At 31.4% G+C, this 23713-nt stretch overlaps 1 protein-coding gene across 2 annotated transcripts in view; it reads right to left on the reverse strand.

Annotated features, from left to right (window-relative positions):
* Window positions 1-23713, reverse strand: part of Barc (RRM1_TatSF1_like and RRM2_TatSF1_like domain-containing protein barc) — a 99080-nt gene that overhangs the window by 23455 nt on the left and 51912 nt on the right. For both annotated transcript variants that reach the window (XR_013079881.1, XM_076767236.1), the window contains exon 4: window positions 4445-4614. Coding sequence is in view for 1 of the 2 variants with exons in the window: in XM_076767236.1 (XP_076623351.1) it covers window positions 4445-4614 (170 nt within the window). In the remaining variant the exon portion in view is untranslated. The remainder of the gene's footprint in view (window positions 1-4444; window positions 4615-23713) is intronic.

A 23713-nucleotide genomic window follows, 5' to 3' on the forward strand; every position in this document is an offset into this window, starting at 1 on the left:
ACTTAAGTAAACTAAATATCCCTTATAACTGTTCAGAAATGTGGCGTATGTGCTTCGTTCTCGATTAGATACCTGTTCTCAATTCATTAGGAATGTATATTTTCTTTTTTACAACGAATTTACGATACGATCTTCCAACGAGAATCCTTACGGTTATTGCACATTTTAAATAACATATTTAGGAATTCATATAATGTTTCTTAGTAACAGAATTGGAGAAATTTATGGCAACACCAAGAAGAAAAATTCATAATTTTACAAATTTCTTTTTTAGATGCTACTTCCAAAATATACTGAAATATTCCATCCTGGAGATTGTTTCTGAATATTTTTTAAACTGCAACATATTTTCATTCAAACAAAATAAGAAAACAATCGTCGTTGCAAAACAAAATTATTCGTGAAACGAAGTCTATAGTATGTTTTAATTTGAAAACCAAACATCAGTTTTGCAAAAATTCAACCGAGTTTTAGTAATCATAGCCGGTGATGCAGAGACTATTCGACACATATTCCCTCAAACAGTGAAAAAAATTTCCATTTTTTACCCGACGCAAACACGAAACACAACCAATTTTTCCACGATAGAAATCAAATTTCCGTGCAACTTCGAATCTGTTCTTTTTTCCAGCGAAATAAATTTCCACACGCTCATAAATTCCTCGTACATGCACGAAGCAGCAAAATCTGAATAAACGAATAACGAATAGTATTGAACGAATAAAGAATAACGAAGAAACAATTAAGGAATTCTAATCCAGCAAAGAATAACAAATAATATAGCATGAATAATAAATAACCAAACAACAATTAAGGAATTCGAATAACAACATTGGTACAGTTATAGTGAATCGATACGATAGAATCTGTGCTTCTATAAATGTTTCATCATTGCAATAAAAATAAAATAAAATGAAAAAATATTTAGATTGCTACAACGAATTTTGCTTTTTCCACAAATATACAAAATTGATCCCCGTCAGTTTAAGAACGACCCAATAAATAATTAAAAGGATATCTATTTAACATCGAAACTTCTAAATATTACTAATTAATCAAGAACTCGAAACAATTCGAGACCACGCGTTTTTAAATAATATTTGAAACAATTCCAGGTGAAAATAAATGTTCGAATCTATTAAAAACTTGGAATAGAATTGATGGAACGCCCACTACTACTTTGATGAGGGTACTATTTACCGTGCAAATAGCCGAAAGGCGTTGAAGGAAACAACCAGAACCACAGAAGCGTAACGAGGAAGGCTCGCGTGTGTTTGGTGAACGAGAGAGGAAGAACGACGTCTTTTTGCTCGCGTTCTCGAAGAAAGTGCAACGAGCTGATGCGCCGGGACGCGTTATATGCACGAGCCGTGGCCTCCTGACGTGAGTAATCGAGTCTCGCAGCTGCTTTTACCAGAACCCGCCAACGCCAAGCAGTCTGGCCACGGCGAACTTGGTCCGGAGGCTTCGTGGCATCCGGTTTGAACTCGTAAGTCTTGCATAATGGCCGCGGAGCAACACCGAATCCTTCGATCGGGAGTAAAAGAAACTCAACGAGATGCAAACTAACTTTATTTACACTCTTTTCCTTACTTTCCCGTCGAATGGTATTTTAACGCATTCACTGCCAGACCACAATTGTAAAATTTCTTTACGATACTAAAAATTTGATTTCAGACAATTTTTTAAAATTAGAATTTCTCTTAGCACTTATTTTCCTCGTTAAAATTCATGAATTCTATTTAATACTAGATCTACTATTTATTAGGTATTTATTTGTACCAAAGAAATTTTAACGATAGATGCTTGGAAACATGTACAATGCTAGACCAAAGCCATAGAATTTTGTTCGAAAGCAAAAATTTGATTTGAATTTTTTAAATTTATAATTTGTCTCAGCACTTATTTTCCTCGTTAAAATTCATGAATTCTATTTAATACTAGATCTACTATTTATTAGGTATTTATTTGTACCAAAGAAATTTTAACGATAGATGCTTGGAAACATGTACAATGCTAGACCAAAACCATAGAATTTTGTTCGAAAGCAAAAATTTGATTTGAATTTTTTAAATTTATAATTTGTCTCAGCACTTATTTTCATCGTTAAAATTCATGAATTCTATTTGATACTAGATCTACTATTTATTAGATATTTATTTGTACCAAAGAAATTAAAACGATAGATACTTGGAGACATGTATAGTGCAATGAAAATAAATATTTATTCCGTTATAGAAAATTACGGTGAATTTGCAAAATTTCAGTCGAGTAAATTTTTTAGAATTTTTAAAAATACCTCGGAAAATATATACTTTTGAAAATATTTATTAAAATTATTTATCTTAAAAATGAAAAACTATTTTTTGTTTTTAATTTCATAGTAAATTGTATCGTATTTTATATGAGCACAACAAAGGAAGAATGGACTTATTACACACCCTAATATATAAACAAATGTTACGAATTACATTCATTATAAAATGAAAACCGTACGAACTTATGAACCAACCCGATATAATACGCCAATCTCGCAAGCACGAGAGCATAAAACGTTCCGCGAGGATAAAAGTGGACTGGATAATGTTTGACCGGATCACGAGCGTAACGCGAGTCGTCAGCGTAAATCAACCCTTAAAGAGCACTGGATAATATTTGCCCAGACCGTGAGTGTACGGTGACTGAAGGAGCCAGTGTAAATCGAGACGAAACGATGAAGCGTATCTTGATTCCCCGGAGATTGAGCGGTAACATATGATACGCCGCATTCTCAGACGACTGCCACGGCGGGAAAAGATGAATGAACCGGCGTGAATGAAAAAGAAACGCTGGAAATGCCCTAAACCGAGCGTGAGAATTCGCTCTTTTCACAGGTTCCTCCAGATGATGGGAAAAACATGGCTTTTCTTTGACCGTTCTTCGTTCGCGCCCGTCGAACGAGCGGATGCACATCCCAGTTTCCAATTACAGTGATGATTCTTAAAATGAACATTGCTCGCGGCATGTTGGCACGGTCGTATTTCGTTCGGCTCGTATCGTTTTTTAAATGTCGTCTTTTACGGTTCGCTTGGCTCCAAGGGGAATAGGAAACGTTTAACTTACGATTCACGTCTGTTCATTTTACGAGTCATTACTGTAACATGAGAAATTCAAGTTAGAACCGTTTCTATAGTATTGTTGGTACCGGATAGAAATGTTCAACTTACGAATCACGTTTGGGGGTTCTTTTATAAATCATTACTGTAACATGAAAAATTAAAGCACTGTTCGATAGAATTGGTAGCACAGGACAGAAATATTCAAATCACGAATCACGTCTCAGTTCATTTTACGAATCATTACTGTAACACGAGAAACTAAAGATAGTACTATTTGATAGAATTAGATAGAACACTGGATAGAAACTTTGCAATACAAATAATACGAAAACAAATCTTAAAATATTTTTAAAATGCCAAATTATTTTCATACGTAGATTATTTGTAGTCATAGAACATCTTATAGTCGTTGAAATTGTCTTAATTGCATCTTCATCAATGTCAATAAACATAGTAAATCTCTTAATTCTTTCTGTTCCTAAAATAGCTCCATCTAATTTTATTTAATTTTAATTTAATTAATGTTGTTATATCTTTGTATACTAGAGGAATTTTCCTATAAATAAATAAATAAATTTAGAATCTACAAAACTATGGATAACTATTATTATTTTGTAATTCTTTAATAATTTAGAAATTAAATAATGAATATGCTTAATGCCTGTAAGCATTGGTCAAGCTATAATCGCATGTAGCTCAGAAAGGGTTGAACTGAGACTGAAATTGTGGCGTGACTAATTTATCATGACGCTGGAAGCAATGTGGAATCTAGATAGATGTGATCGGAAAGAGTGGTTAAGACGTTAACTGACCAGTAAATCGAACATAACCAATGATTTTACAAACTGGTTTAGTCTTTGAAATACGTCGCTCAGAAGTACATAATTTCGAGCGATGACTGAAGAAAAAAATTAAAATGCTGATTGATTTGTGGTACGCATGTGTTCCACTCTAAATAAAAAGGAAACAAACGATCTAATACAAGAGATATAATGAATGGACTTCTCTTCAAATAATAACAAAATCATACTATAATGTATTCTTTATAATAGTAAACTAAATTAATAATAAAATAAATACGTATTGGAATAACTATGCACAAATATGTGTGTCTACACCCACTAAAGTAACTTTTTGTAATCGAAAGATCAAATTTGTAAATTTGTTCACACTGATGTAACTCGTCTAATAAAATAATAAAATTTAAAGAAAGAATGAAACAGAATCTAGTTATATTGATACAATAATTGGCTCCTTCATTCTTAGGGAAGGAATTAGTAAATAACAAATCGAGTATAGAAATACTGAGAATAAATAAAATGAAATGACAAACGAATTGTACTCACTTTTCGTGGATCTTTTTCTGCCGCTCTTTATCTTTCTTTTTCCTTTTCGGTTTCAAGGCTGGATCGTAGGCATTCCCTTTCATTTGAAACTTTGCCCTCTGAACAGACAACGTTTTCCCCCTAATTTGTGAATTATCCAAGATCTTTAGCGCCAAATCGACTGACTCGACCTGAACAAAAATAAATTAATGTTATTAATATAAAAATTATAGAAATATAAACAACCACAATATCACTCGATGAATTTTTTTAAATTATTATTACACCGATTCTAAAATATCTTTTGATATTTTTAATTTCTTAAATTTTTCAAGTCACTGTTTGTTAAAGTTACAGAATTTTTTTCAACGTGGATTCGAGTTTCGTGCGAAGCAGCAATCAGTCACAACGAAAGCATACACAATGCCTACTTTGCCAGCAATTTATACTCGACGGTATTAATTAATTCGTCCTCGCAACGCTAGCATAAACCAACGTTGATTTAAAACCAAGCGAGAAACATCAGAACGAAAGCGTCGAGCGGAATGTAGTAGCTTTCGCGTGGCGCATAATATCGATAATTATCACGCAACGTAAAAAAGTCCGCTTAATTGCCACTAGTTCTTGCATATTATGCAGGCAAAAGGTTTCAGATGCAAAGATTTAGCAAATCGTTCGATGCTTGGAAAAAAAACTGAAATCAACCGCTTTTCGACTACGTCATAGAATTTATAGCTTTTGCCTAGCGGTTAGCCTAAAATCCGACTTTAAACTGAAAAAGCGGTTTGGAATATGGCCTTTCGAAAATGGTGAAAAGGTACTTTTATTATCCCAAAATATCAAGAAAAAGTTTTCATTCACTGGTTGATCTGGATATTCTCAAAATGAAATTTAAAAATGGAAATTTCTTTTATGTATTAAAATATTTAAAAAAAATTAATATCATTCACTAGTCGATCTGGATATTCTCAAAATACAAATTAAAAAATAATGATTAAGGTTGTTTCGTTTATTCGAATATCTAAAAAATGAAATAGTAAAAATACAAATTTGTTTTATATATAAAAATATTTATTTTATGATCAAATTAGTTGCAATCAATACTTTTTCACTTGATTTTCCGAATACTTTAATCGAATTATGTTTTCTCTCATTAATTTTATTATAATTTCTTTAAAACTATAAAAGCAACTATAAATTTGAATAAAATTATAAGTTTTATAATTATTTCTAAATGATATCAAGACTATGTTTGAATTTTTTTAACTTTCGACCGAATATATTTAAAAATATTATTTTAAGAAAATTCTCTCCATCCCTTAGATTTTTAGCTGTTAAGGGAACGATTTTTTAATTTCTCGCCAGAATTCTGACTGAAATTTCATCCATTCCAATCCACATATAAAAAAATAAAATCAGGGTTTCCATTCCATAAGAAAAAAACAAATAAAAATCGTGGATTAAAAGGTTTGAAATATATTTACATAATAATTCTTAATATTTCGTACCCATAAGAAGTGTAAAGAACATTCGTATCACCAATAATAAAGCTAAAAGGGAACAACTTATTTACGAATAAAACGGAGCTTCGACTCGAACAAAAATTACGTCTCCAAAGAGTTCTCAGTTTCTCGATTCCAAAAGGGAAACTATTCCAATAGTTTCGTAAACTAGATCGCTTTCAGTAACAAGAACATCCCCGTTCATCGCGTTCGTAATTGCCAGTTAAAGCGAAAAAGTAAAACGAGGAAAGCAAGCACGATTGTTCTCCCGGAATTCTTGATGAGAGTTTTAGAAGCGCAATCATGTTCCCAATATAAATGCTCCTGTAAGCCATTAATCTTTTAATTTTTTATTTTTACCACCAAGTAGCAAACAATAGCTTCTGACAGTGCACTATTCGTTGAATAATGAACTATCGGCGACTCGTGTATTTCGGAAAAAGAAGAAATAATTTATTTATAGACGAAGCAAAATTCGAAATCGTATAAAAATTTACAACTCATAAAAATTTCTTGATTCTAAAAAGGAAGCGTTTTTAATGGTATAAATATTATCAAACACGCAGAATTGAAAATAGTTTCAATTCAGTCATGAAATTTTCATTTATTTCCATTGGAACATTTCTTCGAAACAGTTTTGCAATTATCAAAGAAGCATTTTTAGTGCTATCATGAAATTAAATCACCGTCAGTAATAGAAACAATGCGTTTATTGCGTTCGTTCCATTAAAAGAAAATTGATAACCATTTGAAACGTGCTGTTATATTTCCGATATAAATGGTTCTGCGAGCCATTAACGTCAGCCATTTTGTATTTATATTTTAAAATAAAAGCATTTTTAATGGATTCGCCAACTGGATAATAAAAATGATAATATTAAAATGAATCGAGGTATTAATAAATCCATAATAAAATTTAACTTTTCTAAAAACAAAAAAATAGTTATTATAAAAACCATTTATCGTTTTTATAATTTCTAGCAACAACGAATAATTAAAATAAATAAAAATAAAATAAAAAAACTTACTTAGAAATGAAACGAAAGTATTAAAATTCGTATCTGCGAAAGATCACTGAATTCCAAAGGAAAGCTTGTTTAATGGATTCGCTGGACCAGCTCAATTCCAGTAATAGAAACACCGCGTCTATCGCATTCATAATTGCCAGTAATAGTGATTCCAGTTTATCCGCGTTAATGCAGCCATCGTACGTCATTCGATCCGTGCAAAAATACGCGACAGACACGCACTAGAAATAGTTAACACGGAACGATATCTACGAACGGACAGAACCGGTAGTTCTGTCAGATTTATTTTCAAACTCTATGCCTGTTCGAAACGCAAGGCGTCGCGACACTTTTAACCATGACTTCATATCGTTTACGGATGACGAGTCACGCCAAGAGATGACCGCGTCGGATCACGATCACAAATTTTCACTGGAAGCGTATTAGCCTATCACCTGCCACCATGCAAGGTGTGTCGTGAATAAATCAGCAAAAGCTTCGTCGAGCTCTCTATCGACGAGACTCCTTCGCTCGTCTTCGATATCTCGCGTCGAAACACTGGGAAAATTTCATTTCCAAGTTATTTCCTGACCATAAAAATATACGATAGAAGAGAACGTTGGTCTTATTTCGAACTTACGAAAATATTCGAACGATACAAGTTTAGTTTAAATAATAATTTTCTGTTTAGACTTTAAATTCATTTTCAACACGGTTTTACCAATCCATTAAAATTGTTTGTACATATCGAGAAAAAATAAAACAAACGGATCTTTTATAATCTAAAAAGTATATACAGCAATGCTCGAATAACTGTGAGTCATTTTCTATTGGGTAAGTGAACGGTAGCTCGACGTCGAGCAGACCGTGTAGTGTAACCTGATTTGATCGACGAGACAACGCGTAATGCGTAATGCAAAAATGAAACTTTTTTATTTTTGTTCTTTTTTAAATGAAACTTTTACCAATGTATTTGTAACAGTTTTCCGATTAAAATGAGACCAAATACGATATAATTTGTTTCTAACCTATTTCTAATAGAGCATAAAATCTCGTTAAATATGTAAATATGATCCTAATGATAGTTATATCGTGTTTGGTTTTATTTTAATCAGAAAAACCTCACAAATATATTAGTAAAGGTCCCATTAACAAAGAATACAAAATAAATAATTTTCATATTGTGTTATTTTTATTTATCTTTCATTCTTTTTGAGAATATTAACTATGCTTTTTATAACTACGATACTTCAGTGTTTCTCGCAGTTATCCAAGGTTTGCTTAATTATGTTCAATAAATAAATTGATTTTTTGAAAGAAGTTTCTTAATATTTTAGTTCTTGATAAAATACTCCTTAGAAAAAGGAGTCTCTATTTAACATCAATTTTTAACCTAAGTACGAAAAAAAGTACGAAAATAAAAGGGTTCATTAATGGATGACTAATTCGCGTGCTTACATCATCACTCTCGCCTGTCGATGTCGATCACTGATCGATCGCATGCAGGTGAAAGGTCGATCATTTGGAACAGTTCCTAGAATTGTGGGAGGGGATAAATTTGGCGAGTCAACATTCTTGGAGACACTACTATACAATTGGCAATTAATTCACGATCGTTTCTCATGAACATCGAGGGAAAGCAAATTTGTAAAAATAGAATTTTAATAAGATATTAATTTCTCTTACGTGGAAGATAATATTTTATTCTTTGATTAACCATCTACTGCATAATAAAATCGATCGAAAATCCCACTAATTCCTATAAAACTCACGGAGGAAAGGAACAACTAATTGGACCACTTATTAATTACATTTTATTATTCATCCTGCTTATTAATTCATGAGCGTATAAATAATCTGCGGCCACTTATTAATTATACTAATTATATTTAATTGCTTACTTTGCATATTAATTAATTTGTCGACGTACAAATAACCGGAATATAAATTTCTTTTTTGAAAGTTCAATTAAAATTTATGCAACAATGAACTGGAACATACTTTTCCATCAATATAAACTAAAAAGTTGGAATTTACACTTTCGCTTATAAAGGTAAATTTTATTTTTACTATTTCCATTCTCGAATATTCAAACAATAATTATTGTTGAATGTTTCATCATATATCGAGTGTCTATAAAAAATGCAATTGTATTTCGCAGATTCATTGTTATCTGTTCCCCGTATAATAAGAATCAAATAAGAATAACAATTTTAGTTCACAATAATGGATCTTGTTATGTCATTCAACAATTTCTTTTGCCATTTCTCTGTGTCTTCGACACAACAGGAAGTACGACCCAGTTACGTGACGCACCCTGTATAAAAGAATATTTTATGTCTACCATGGTGAAAGTTCATGACACGACGTTTATTTAAATTCAGGCCAACATAATACGATATTCCACTCGTAATTTTCTGTATCACAGTCTGCAATTGTTGACATCATATTCACCCTGATATCCTTCTGAGCTTAATTTGAACTTAGCATGGAGTGCCATATACTGTTTGCATTATGCATGCTCTAACTCTTTGCCTACCATCTCTCGCGAACGAATACAGCAAATGAAATCCGGCTAATTTCCCTCCAAGATCAAAGGAACAGCTCCCCAACGATATTTCACACTTTACAAAAAAGATCGATCCTCGAAAGTAGAAAATAATCTTGGAGCAAAGATGGAATTTTATTAGTATTTGCAATTACGATACATCGCTATATTCTGACCTTCTTTAAATCTACAAATTCTCATTACCTTATTGCAATTGATAGTAAATAAAAATTCTCTAGAAAGTATATTTTCGAACTACAACTAGTTTTATTTGAAAAAGTATATTGCATGTTTTTTTTTAAAAAAAATAATAAGCCAAAAAAATAAAGCAAAATGAAGCAGAAATAAATATTTTCATAACATCTGTTTAAATTAATTTCTATCATCTACAGCTTTTAAATATTTCAGAAAAGGAAGATACCCTTGGATTTTTTAATTCATTTCTTTTTGTCAGAAATAGATATCTTCATAACATCTGTTTATAGTAACTTCTATTATCCACAGCTTTTAAATATTAACAAGAAAGGTACGTTTGGATTTTTGAATTGATTTTATACGATATTAACTACACTTTGAATATTAATGGGAGTAACCTTCTCTGAAAATCCGTTTCAACTCCAATTTTACGAAACAGTTTAGTGGAGTCGAGGCCAATGTTAAACAGAACGTTGCCTGACTTTTGATGCATCTCGTATTCCCGTACACGCCTACAACATGTGTCGGCGAACAACTGAACTTTCACAATTGACCAGTTGCTGTGCAAGTACAGTTTCTCGGAATCTCATTGCGTACGATTGCCACGGTTTTTTGGTGAGCCTCCTCACCGTGGAAAGAGTCACAGAAACGACGTGCCGCAAATAAGAAACAGATAACGTCACCCGACTAATGAACGACGCGGATCATTTAGAGAAAAATCAACATTCTTCGACAGAGACACAACCTCATTAACGTGACTCTAAAAACTTCAAATGTATTTTGCTTTTCAAAATATTTCACTCGCCAAGTTTAATCAATTTTCAATTTAAAAAAGAATTTATAAAACCTCATTAATGTGACTCTAAAAATTACAAATGTATTTTGCTTTTCAAAATATTTCACTCGTCAAGTTTAATCAATTTTCAATTTAAAAAAGAATTTATAAAACCTCGTTAATGTGACTCTAAAAATTAAAAATGTATTTTGCTTTTCAAAACATTTCACTCGTCAAGTTTAATCAATTTTCAATTTAAAAAAGAATTTATAAAACCTCGTTAATGTGACTCTAAAAATTACAAATGTATTTTGCTTTTCAAAATATTTCACTCGTCAAGTTTAGTCAATTTTCAATTTAAAAAATAATTTATAAAACCTCGTTAATGTAACTCTACAAATTACAAATGTATTTTATTTTGCAAAATATTTCAATCACTGATCAAGTTTGATAAACTTTCATTTTAAAAAAGAATGTATAAAACCTCGTTAATGTGACATGAAAAATTACAAATGTATTTTGTTTCTCAAAATATGTCAGTTGATGAAGATATAATGAAAATAGAAATTAATCATCTTGTTAGACATTATTATCATGTATATTTTCATAAAATGTAAAAATGCAAATTATATCAGGACAAATTTACTCTTGGTTTTGCCACCAATTTGAATATTTCAATTAGTAATTTTTAGATACTTTTAATTATACAGACAGAGTTCATACACAAGTAATATCTTTGAATAAGTATGCAGATTTAGTAGCGTCGCGATGAACGATGACGTAAGGATACCGAGCAAGTCATTCGTGTAACGATGACCTAAAAAATACACCCTTGGATAACTTATAAAGTCTTGCGAACGCCATATAAGAAATAATGGAAGCTTTTATTCGTATCATGCTGAGAAAATTTCAAAAATTAATAATAAATGATGCATGTTACATAAATAAATTAATTAAATACACTTGAATTTCCTTTGCCACATTTTGTTTTAAACATATTTTATTTTAACACCAGTTTTTTTATTTTGATACGATTGCAGAAACGTACAGTAATTTTGCAAAAAAAGTTATACTGTACGAATATTTTATATCCATCGATATAAGTTAGTTTAGAATCTAAGTAATTAGTAAAGGTTTTTCTTAAAAACAAAAATGAAAAATGTATAATAATTTATAAGTTATTTTTAATATTTGTTTGATTCTATATTTTCATCATTACTATATTTTTTCATTACGATTTACATAACATTTGTCAGGTTTATTTCATCGATGATAATCACACGTTCGGCGATAGTATTTAAAATTTTGTTTTCTTTAAATAATGATTTCATTACACTGAGTTTGAACATTACAAATGTTTTATAATAACACTTTTACGTTAGTTATTTGGCTAATTCCATATTATTCTACATTTTTACGCAGGTCAACGAACTTTGGTACCGAGGCGGAACAGAAATAGAATCGATTGAAACGTTTAAATAAAACTTTAAAGTGTATTTATTCAGCTGTTTATACATTGGATAGGAAATAATTTCAATACAATGAAGAGAATAGGGAAATGCATTCTCAAACCGAATAAACTGCAAATATAAAATGGATCGTCTATTTTGAAGAAGAGAAATAAAACTGCAAAATATATATTATGGTTCTTTCATGCTATATATAACCGATGCAATCGGAAATTAATTATTATAACAACACAAATTACGATGGCAGTTAGAATTCAATTTGTGGAGCAAGATGTCCCAAAATAAGTACAGCGGTCCGAATGGGTAACAGATCTAATTAGAGGCATTGGAAAATTCTAATTATACACTTCCTGATTGAACGGTCTATTCTTTCTACATAAAAATAAATTTGAGATATATACTCGTTTGTTATTGTTTTCTTTTCAGTAACAATTAATACTAGTACAATAACTAATATAATCGAGAATATGAAAAAAAAAATTGGAAATCCGAGGAAAAATAAAACTATTTAAAACTTGTTGAGATTCAAACAATTCTATTCTTTAGAAAACGAAATTTATGAACACCTAAAAACACTGAAGGATACTGAAATTATCTTTTCTGTCTGATATAAAATCTTTATTTAATGTAACAATTCTGGAGAATTGGAAATTTAGCTTGGAACAATAGTTTGAAAAACAATGGTTAAACTAATATTTTAAAACTACTAAAAATGAATTTTAATTTACTAAAATATAACAATCTTTAAAATTTAAAATATATATGATTAAAAGTGACGATCCAATGTGTTTGGATGTTATAGCGTCACTTATTAGGTTATTTATTTATTTATTATATGAGCAAAAACCCATTAGTGTGTAAGATATTTAATTATAATTTATAAACCTGATTTTCGAATGAAGAAATTTTAATGGAGGAAAATTGAGAATTAAGCTCGTATCATATTTTGAATATTTACTGGAACTGTAATGTAGTATACGAATAAAAATAATTACTTTTAATACGAAATTCTCATTCTTGTTTATACAAAGTAAAACCATAAATATTTTTCAATATGAAACAAAATATACTGCATTTATTAATTTAATACTGCTTAAATTTAAAATATTAATTGTTAATCAAACTTGGTATTCGATTAAAAATTCCATCCAGATAAGATAAGAGTTAATGCAGTATTGTTTCTCATCTTACAATCAAGATTTCACGTAGAGAGTTTTGGTGAGACTTTGTTCTCAGAACAGGTCGAATACAAATGGGCTGCTCAAATGAGTTTTCCATTGCACAACAGATGGCCACTCGAATTGAAGAAACATAATCTAAAGGGTGATTCCACCTCAAGTATTTCTAACGCAGATTTATGCAAGAGCCAAGCAAGTAGATAGTGCACAGTGAACTAATATCTAAATTAGTTTCCAGCGACCTTCGATTCCCAACAAACAATGCTTGGAATGCACTTTCTGATCATGACCAAGTATTTCCATTGAACAACTGATCTTATTGAATTCGATTGTGGGAGATAAGTGGATGAGAGCTGCGTTGATCGATCATGTTGATTCCATTAACGCGAATCATTGACCTAGAATGCACGTAACGTAGAAAAACGAAACCAACGAAATTATGAAACGAATAAAATTTAAATATCAAAGTAACCTCAATGAGAACGGGAAAATTAAAAAACGAGAAAAGTATAATTTCTGTGAAAATATTGGATCTGGTGACTCCACGTTTACTAGTTAAACACAGTTAAATTATATATTATTAAATGGTTTTACATTCGTAAAAAAATTACTAAATAATGCTACAAATTTATTTTTAAATATTGTAATTGAAAATATTTGATTTTGAATAAATTTTCTGCTGTAAAATAATTTCAAATGAATTTCTTCCAATTACTTATATTTAAAAAGCTATTTAATATCTACGTTTAATATCTCATATATGTCAAAAGAGGTTTCTCTATTATTATTCTGCAAAAGTACATTAAAATTGAAGATGAACACTTTGTGACCTTTCCTTGTGGGTTACAGAATATCATGATATGTACAAGCTACAAGAAATGTGAAATTGACAAGTATGCAACGTTGAAAATTTATTAACAATTATAATATATGTTAGTCATACATAGAATTCTTTTCTCTTTGCAAACAGAATAAATATATGCACATATTCAATTGCATTAAGATATGCAAATTTAATTATTTATATTTAAAGAATTATTGAGTATCTACACCTAATATTTTACACAGACCAACATGGACCACTCTATTTTAATCCTGCAAAAGCACATTAAAATCGAAGTCGAACACTTGGTGACCTTCCCTTGTGGGTCACAGAATATCATGATATGTACAAGCTACAAGAAATGTGAAATTGACAAGTATTCAACGTTGAAAATTTATTAACAATTATAATATATGTTAGTCATGCACAGAATTCTTTTCTCTTTGCAAACAGAATAAATACATGTACATATTCAATTGCATTAAGATATGCAAATTTAATTATTTATATTTAAAGAATTATTGAGTATCTACACCTAATATTTTACACAGACCAACATGGACCACTCTATTTTAATCCTGCAAAAGCACATTAAAATCGAAGTCGAACACTTGGTGACCTTCCCTTGTGGGTCACAGAATATCATGATATGTACAAGCTACAAGAAATGTGAAATTGACAAGGATGCAATGTTAAAAATTTATTAACAATTATAATATATGTTAGTCATGCACAGAATTCTTTTCTCTTTGCAAACAGAATAAATACATGTACATATCCAATTGCATTAAGATATGCAAATTTAATTATTTATATTTTACACAGACCAACATGGACCACTCTACTATCATCCTGCAAAAGCACATCAAAATCGAAGTCGAACACTTGGTGACCTTCCCTTGCAGTTCTGCTATTTGAACGGTTCAGCCGCGACGTAGACCGCGCAGTCTGGCGTCCGATAAAACGAACGCGCGAACCGCGTCTCGTGGGCGTCGTGGGCGATACGCCGAGTCGTTTCGCGTCCATTTAACCAAGGTGAAAACGAAACGGAGGACAGACTGGGAAAACAAAAAGCCGAATCGCCCGGGAAAGAACGAGCGAACGCATCCTGTCCGACACGCGTGGGTTCATTCAGCGAGGCGCGTTCACCGATTTTTACCTGTCGCCAGTCACCGATATTATATTCCAGCGGCCGTACGTCACCGCGTGGGTGGAAATACGACGATAAACCGGTGGGTGGGACCGTCTCGAACTATATGTTTTGTTATATCACGACCTCGTGCCCCTCCCCGCCGCCGGTGACCAATGATATTCGGCGCCAGGTATGTAATTCGTGGACGCGTTCGAGCGACCAAGAGCTTCTGCGGGATTTCGCGTAGCTCCGGTAAATCAATTCCATTTCCTACGCGTTGGTTTCGAACGGTAGGAATAGTAGATGCCAATTGCTTTGCGTCGTTTTTTTTTTTGCATTTAGCACCTACACTCCCAGGCAAAAAGATTCCACGGTCCTATCTTTAATTTCGTTACGATTCGTAAAATGAACCCCAAGTGATTCGTAAGTTGAACGTTTGTATCCCGTAATATCGATACTATCGAACGATGATGTTATTTTTTTGTATTACAGCGATGATTCTTTAAATGAACCCCAGTGATTCGTAAATTGAACATTTCTATCCCCTCTCTCCGGAAAGGTGTTCATTTTAGGAATCATTACTGTACTGATTGCGATCGAATAAAAGTTGGTATTTACATATAAAAACTATTGGTTCAGGCTGAATTCCTAAAGTAAAATTATAATATAATGGAAGTTGCAAGTTAGAGTGAAATTAATGCATCAAATTAACAATAAATACACAGGGTGTAATTTGTTAGAATCAGTTTCGTTTTTTTTTTCTCATATCACTTGTGTATTGTTTTATATTATAATTATCTAAAATTAAAAAATAAACTATATCACCGATTTGTGTATAATTTTATTTGAATAAGTTTCCATGAATTTCCAATTTCCAATTAAATTTTCCATGCTACTAATTTGGGTGGGAAATAAATGTTCAGCGTTCGTGTGCTTGGAATGTTATTATATAATTTCAACGTAATTTGCATACATCGATCAATATCTTTAATTGCAATTTACATATTTCTCTCAACGAGATAGAAGGCCATTTAATTACTATTTCGAGATTTCTGCTATCTTAAAATTGGCAATGTCTTCGAAAGCTTCCACACACCCATGACTTTTTGGCATACATTTTAGAACTATATTTGGAGTCATAAATAAATTAGTTTTCATTAAAAGTTACAGCTGTACTCAGAACATTATCATATTTATACTGAATAATTATCAACATCTTCGTACGCAGATGTTGATTTGCATTTTATCTATTTTTCTTTTACTTTTCTTAAAACTCGTAAATAATTGGAAATAGCCGAATGGTCCACATCGAATTATGGTGCATATTTTGAAATTGATTTCCTTGTATCTTCTGAATGAAATTTCTTCAACTGAACATGCGTAATGTGTTCGATAGTTGCATAATCGTTCTAAACTTTGCGTAGAATTCAAATAGCTTTTGCTACGCTATGACCTACTTTGAACACGTGAAGCATAACTATTCGTAAATTGCGGCTTTCATGTTCAAGAACAATGTAATACTAAGGCTTCTATAAACAATATTGTAAAACAGGATAAGTATTCTATTCTACGAAGGCTAATTGAATGAATAAAACAATTGTTCCCACAGTAGCATGATAAATCTAAAAATATACCACTTATTTCCCACCAATCTAATTGATATTTACATTTGATTTAACGAGGATAAACAATTGTTCACGTATTTCTCGATATTCATAATTGTTATCTAGACAAAAAGATCATCTCCCAAGATCTTAAAACATCGAATACCAACGTGGAATAATGAGACAAGGAAGAATGCGCGATATCATTTACTGCCAATTTTCTAACATGAAATTTAATGGAAATAAAATAATTTAAACGAAAGTTATTCAAATTAAATAAAATACGAACTCGAGGTATTTCAATTTTAAAATGTAGCTTATAAATTACACTCTCTCATATTTTTCCTACAAACGTTTCAATTTGGTTAACTTTGTTAAAAGTTAACTATTGCTAACTTTTTGTTCCCAGAACATTGTGCACCGTTGAATTAGAGATACGTTTGTAGCTGCGTTTTTTATTAATCTATCGTAGATTGAAATATCATCGAACTGCACTCGAACGTTCATAAAATTGATTTTCACTTTAACCTACGATCGAGAGTATAAATCCTTTTTTTACATTGTTAATTGTGAAAAATTCAGAACGTTTAATAATCCAGAGATAAAAATACTGTTTTATATATTTAACGATTGAAATAATCCTATATATTTAATTAAAATAAAATTTCTTAGCAATCATGTTTTTATTCTAAAAATTTGTGCCTAGAAGATTTAACTATTCCTTTAATTTTTTTTTAATTTGCGTTAAAACAGTAATGATTGATGTTCGCACTACTTTTTATTTATTTTTTTCCTTTACTTCAAAAATAGTACAATTTTTCGTTTGATAGAAAATGACGGACAAAGTATTCAATCAGATGGTTTTTCACGTTTCCTTCCAGCAGTAAAATCTGATGGAAGAGTCCCACGCTAATTACATTGGAAATCTGCTGAATAAAAGATACATTGGACCCAAAGCTTAGCAATAAATAGTCATTGAGGTGCAGCTGGTCAAAAATGCAAACCACACGCATCAATTAGAAGCGCTGTTGGCGTCAAACACAAAAGCCATTTTTGCCTGATTATAAAAATTATTACCATTATTGTTATTGTATTGTATTTTCTTCAATTTCTAAATTAACCCTCCATTAATCGTGTGGTTGACACGTGTCAGTCACTCCCACGTTTCGCTTCATAGTTCTAAAACGATTTGAGTCAGCAACGCCTTCATCACCTTTCTAACAGCGAATAAAAAGAGATTTAATACCGTTTTACATAAGTAAAAATATTGAATCTCTTAACATTTATGTAAAACTTTCTCTGGATGACAGCTGTCTTTACGATCGAAGAGTCTTACACACCCACGTGAAGCTATTTATAACAGAGTTGCGAGGAAGATGGTATGGTTTGAAATAAAACTACTGAAAAATGCTATTCCGAATGTGGAAAATGGGTAAGCGTCAATCATTTGGAAGGCATTTTCGTATATTCCTGTGAAAATTAGTTTATCCGAGGTATTTCAGACAGTTTAAGAACAAAGTTTCATTTTAATTTATTTTATAATTTTATCGTATTAAAAAAAATAGTCCAAGTTTGTTCAAAATCTAAAAAAATTAAAATTCACGATAACACCATGTCTATACCGAAAGTGGATAAAAATTAAAAGTCAAAACTTCTGTTAAATAATAATAATAAAATAATTCTATACAGGGGTGTTCGGCCACCCCTGGAAAAAATTGTAATGGAAGATTCTCGAGAACTTTTTAAAAAGTTATTAAAAAATTAAATTAAAAAATTTCAAATCATTCACAGAAAAATTATTTTTGGTTGCGGTGGTTAATTACAATCATTTTTGGTGAATACACATACCCTCGAAATCCTATCCAGTTTCGAGAAAAAAATTCCTTACCGAAAATATAATGTCTGATCATGAATGAATGATTCTCCTGAAATTTCAAATGTTTCAAATCGTTCTGAAAAAATTATTTTCGATTGCAGGGGTCAATTACATTCATTTTTGGTGAATAGACATACCCTCGAAATCCTGCGCACTTTCGAGAAAAAAATTCCTAAACGAAAATATAATGTATGGCCAGAAATGTACCTCGGAATTTCATGCGAATCTTTAAAACGTCATAACTTCTGAACGGATTGGACGATTTTAATGTTTAAAAAGGCAAATAACGCGTATTTTGGTGTAGAATATGTAGAAATTCTAACAATAATGAAAAAGTTATTCTTTGACCATGTAAAATGAGAAAAACCACATAAAAATGGTCCATTTTTCTAACGGCCATAACTCCTGCAATAGTGAATATATTTCAATGAAATTTTTTTCTGAAGTAGAGCTCATGGGTTCCTACAAAAAAGTATTAGACAACTTTTCTGTAGGGCGTCAAATAAAATTACTAAAAATCAAAATCGAATATTTAGGAAAAATCGACAGGGGGTAGGTGCCTGAATTTTTCAGCGAAAAAAAAATTTTTCAAATCGTCCTAAAAAAATTATTTTCAGTTACGGGGGTTAATTACAATCATTTTTAGTGAGTTCATATACCCCTAAAATCCTACCCATTTTCGAGAAAAAAATTCGAGATGTGAAATTTTTTGACAAAATTAAAAAATTTCAAATTGTTCTAAACAAATTATTTTTGGTTACAGAGGTGAATTATTTTTATTATTTTTGGTCAACAGACATACTCCCGAAATCCTATCCACTTTCGAGAAAAAAATTCATTACGGGCGAAACTTCAAACGTTAATAACTTTTTAACGAAGCCTCCATCAACAAATTGGTATTCTTGATTTTCGTCCTATTTTAGCCTCTAGAATCTCCCATTACAATTTTCCCCAGGGGTGACCGAACACCCTGTATATAAAAACATTCTAAAAAATTAAATTTTAATTTGAAATATTTCTCAATGCATTGAGATATTATTTAAACCAAACTATTGAAGTATTTTAAGTCACAATTTCCTAACATAATCAGATACGACTTTTTCATACAATCTGAATAAATGTATTAAAATGTCAAGACTCTAATTTTCCTCCCAATGTACAAAATTGCATAAACATACTTGTTACTACACACTTATCGCTGTTACAATAAAAAATAAACAAATTAACGTTTCAGTTTTCCAATGACAGTAACGCTTCTTATGATAAATGTTCAATTTACGAATCACGTTTGGTGTTCATTTTAAGAATCATTACTGTAACCTGAAGCAACACAGTCTACTTTAACCGAACTATAAGTAGTATTTAAAATCACTTTCTATCATTATTTATATTACACATTATTAAAATTAAACTAGCAATTCACTTTCCGAATCAGTCGTCCAATTAATTTGTTAATCTGTTAAGCTTGACCCAAGGCGCATATCAACAATATCGATATAATCCATTTAATCCCGATTGAATTTAAGCAAAACACCATCATAATGCGGTTTCGATGCACGAATTGCCTACTATTGTATGCAAATTATGGAAGAGTCATTACGTCTCTGACTGTGAACACCGAGTAAACATGGCCCCCAGTCATTGTTGAACGCGCCGTTCTTGCGCAAAATTTATTTAATTTTTTCCTTCGAGCAAGACGCATCGCGAAGAAGAAGCTACACGAAATCGATTGTGCTTTTAGAAACTACGAAACAGCGCGCAGAAAGGTGGACGGGTCACGAACCATTGAGAGAAACTCCTATTTCCTCACGTGTTGCTCGATTCGTTTCACTTTGGAACCGTAACAATTTGTTCGTATGCAAACGAATGAATGCTTTAAAACCCTTTTCAGTTATATCTCAATGGTACGCAACAGAAATTATTCCCAGCAGAAGCAATTTAATCATGAATAAACAAAAGAATTATTAAATATCATTTACATGAATTTCACACAGCAAACACGTATCGCTCTCTGATGATATTCCATTCAAGCTGTACGCCCTTCGCAAATTTTAAATAAATATGAAATTTATTGGACAGCACCGACGATTGAATGTTTCCATTTTATTTGATTAATATCAAACGTGAACGTAGCGGTAAGTATAAAATACTTCTACGAATTCCGAACGGTGAATAAAAAATAAACTGTACATTCGTTACTCGTTAAATTATAATTAAAATTGTAGAACGAAATATTTCACAATGATGAAATACAGTATCGGTTGTTTATTGCTCGAATAAAATTTTACACATCTCTGCGCGAAAAAAAGCGATTTGAAATTAAATAAATAATGTATTTAACGATTATATAGTTAATTGTCCGACAAGGTAAAAATTTTATAGATTGTCTTATTAATATTAAAATCGTCTGTCTCTTGATACATCTGTTTTATAATACTTGCAAGTTGGAAATTATTGAATTCGTATTGTTCTTGACACGTATATAGACATACATTGAAATTGAAATGAACACTTGCTTTGAAGAAATACAATTATTCTATTTCTTAACCCAGACTTCTATTCACTAACATTTTTTTGTTTAGATATACACAGTGTTCAACCACCACTGGAAAAAATTTTAATGGGAGATTCTAGAGGCCAAAATAAGACGAAAATTAATAATACCAATTTATTGATGGAGGCTTCGTTAAAAAGTTATTAACGTTTGAAGTTTCGCCCGTAATGAATTTTTTTCTCGAAAGTGGATAGGATTTCGGGAGTATGTCTGTTGACCAAAAATAATAAAAATAATTCAACTCTGTAACCAAAAATAATTTGTTTAGAACAATTTGAAATTTTTTAATTTTGTCAAAAAATTTCACATCTCGAATTTTTTTCTCGAAAATGGGTAGGATTTTAGGGGTATGTGAACTCACTAAAAATGATTGTAATTAACCCCCGTAACTGAAAATAATTTTTTTAGAACCATTTGAAAAATTTTTTTTTCGCCGAAAAATTTAGGCAGCTACCCCCTGTCGATTTTTCCTAAAAATTCGATTTTGATTTTTAGTAATTTTATTTGACGCCTTACAGAAAAGTTGTCTAATACTTTTTTGTAGGTACCCATGAGCTCTACATCAGAAAAAAGTTTCACTGAAATATATTCACTATTGTAGGAGTTATAGCTGTTTGAAAATTGGACCATTTTTATGGGGTTTTTCTCATTTTGCGGTGTCAAGGATCAACATTTCAAATATTTTTGGAATTTCTACATATTCTCCACCAAAATACGCGTCGTTTGCTTTTTTAAACATTAAAATCGTCCAATCCGTTCAGGAGTTATGACGTTTTAAAGATTCGCATGAAATTTCGGGGATCGATTTCTGGCCTGAAATTATATTTTTGGTAAGGAATTTTTTTCTCGAAAATGTGTATGATTTCGGGGGTATGTGTAATGGCCAAAAATGATTGTAATCGACTTTTGCAACCGAAAATAATTTTTTTAGAACGATTTGAAACATTTGAAATTTCAGGAGAATCATTCATTCATGATCAGACATTATATTTTCGGTAAGGAATTTTTTTCTCGAAACTGGATAGGATTTCGAGGGTATGTGTATTCACTAAAAACGATTGTAATTGACCCTCGCAATCAAAAATAATTTTTCCGTGAATGATTTGAAATTTTTTAATTTAATTTTTTAATAACTTTTTAATGAAGCCTCAGTCAAGAAATTGATATTCTCGATTTTCGTCTTATTTTGACCTCTAGAATCTCCCATTAGAATTTTTCCCAGGAGTGTCCGAACACCCTGTATACATACTACAGAGAATTTCAGATATACATGTCAATATTTTGAAAGCCAAATCTGCTTACATATTTTGACTTGTACGCCTCAACGTCGAATTGCGCACCTGTCGGAAATTATCAGGCGTTCCTCGTATAGTTTCAAATCCGCTTTGTATTTCTCATTAATTTTGGACGTTGTTCACTCGCGTTACACGATAAATTTCAAATAACTCCATGGATAAAAGTCTAATACTTCATTTGGTTGAACTACAAAATATATTTACTTTGAAAATATACATCAATTTATAGTTATATTACGACGCGACGCGTGCACATTGCACGTGACTTTCAAAACGTTGGAGAGAAGAAACGCGTGATTGGTTCGCGCATGACCAATAGAAACACGGCGCCAGTACCGCGAGTTTTAAACTCTGTCCAACACTTGAAAAATAACATTTAAAAATTAACCAAATTTATTAACCAAAATGGATAGATTCGGATCAAAAGACTGTAAATGAACATTTTGTTACTTTCTGAATCGTACTAAACTCTCAAGATTGAAATGTCACTTTACCTATATCGAAAAGATGCACAGATCTCTCGATAATTATTCTACATTTTAAACAAATCTACTTCTCGCTATTATTATATTCTTTCTTCCATGCAGAAAAAGAAGTGAAATGTTGCAAGTCGTAAAATTGAAAAAACTCACGCGCAGAAAACTAAAATTAGGACTTATAAATAATTCAACTCCCGTCACTCGCGCGACAAATAAATTCTTGGATTGTTAAACGGACAATATCGCTTGGTCGCCTGTTTTCAACAGCATTGTCTTTTCATGTATTGCTGTGTCTCGTTCCATGGGTTTTTCCACTTTTAAACCAGTAATATCGACTGGACGTTAGCGATCGCTTCGTTAAAATCTGCACTCGAAACTCCGTGAGCTCTTCTTCTAGGTATGACGTTCTCGGGTCAATTAGTCTGCCCCGCGAATTACCGTGTTGTCGTCATTTGCGTAATTACAAAAACGATAATGTTTGTCGAGTGGCGTCATGAGACGAGGGAGACGATTTAACTGCAAATACAAACAGTTGCGACACTGCACAAGTGGCAGTTGCAAAATATTTGCCGGCAAGATATTGAAACAAACCTTCTTGTTTCCTTGCTCTCTCCCAACGAGACAAACGATTTTCCTCGAAAAGGTTTCTCGCGTTGAAAAATAAGTAGAACTATTTATTATGCAATATTTGTTTCTGACGGTCCACGCATGAAATCAATGTTTCTACGGATTTTTACTTTAGTTTTTATTTTTATGAAAAATTAAACGGTACGTGTTATGTCAAATTGTTTTGAAACAACATAGAATCTCTGACGAAAATATTAGTCAAATAAACGGCGTTCGCGAGATATTG

Source organism: Colletes latitarsis, chromosome 1 (genome assembly GCF_051014445.1).
Source record: "Colletes latitarsis isolate SP2378_abdomen chromosome 1, iyColLati1, whole genome shotgun sequence".
Lineage (NCBI taxonomy): Eukaryota > Metazoa > Arthropoda > Insecta > Hymenoptera > Colletidae > Colletes > Colletes latitarsis.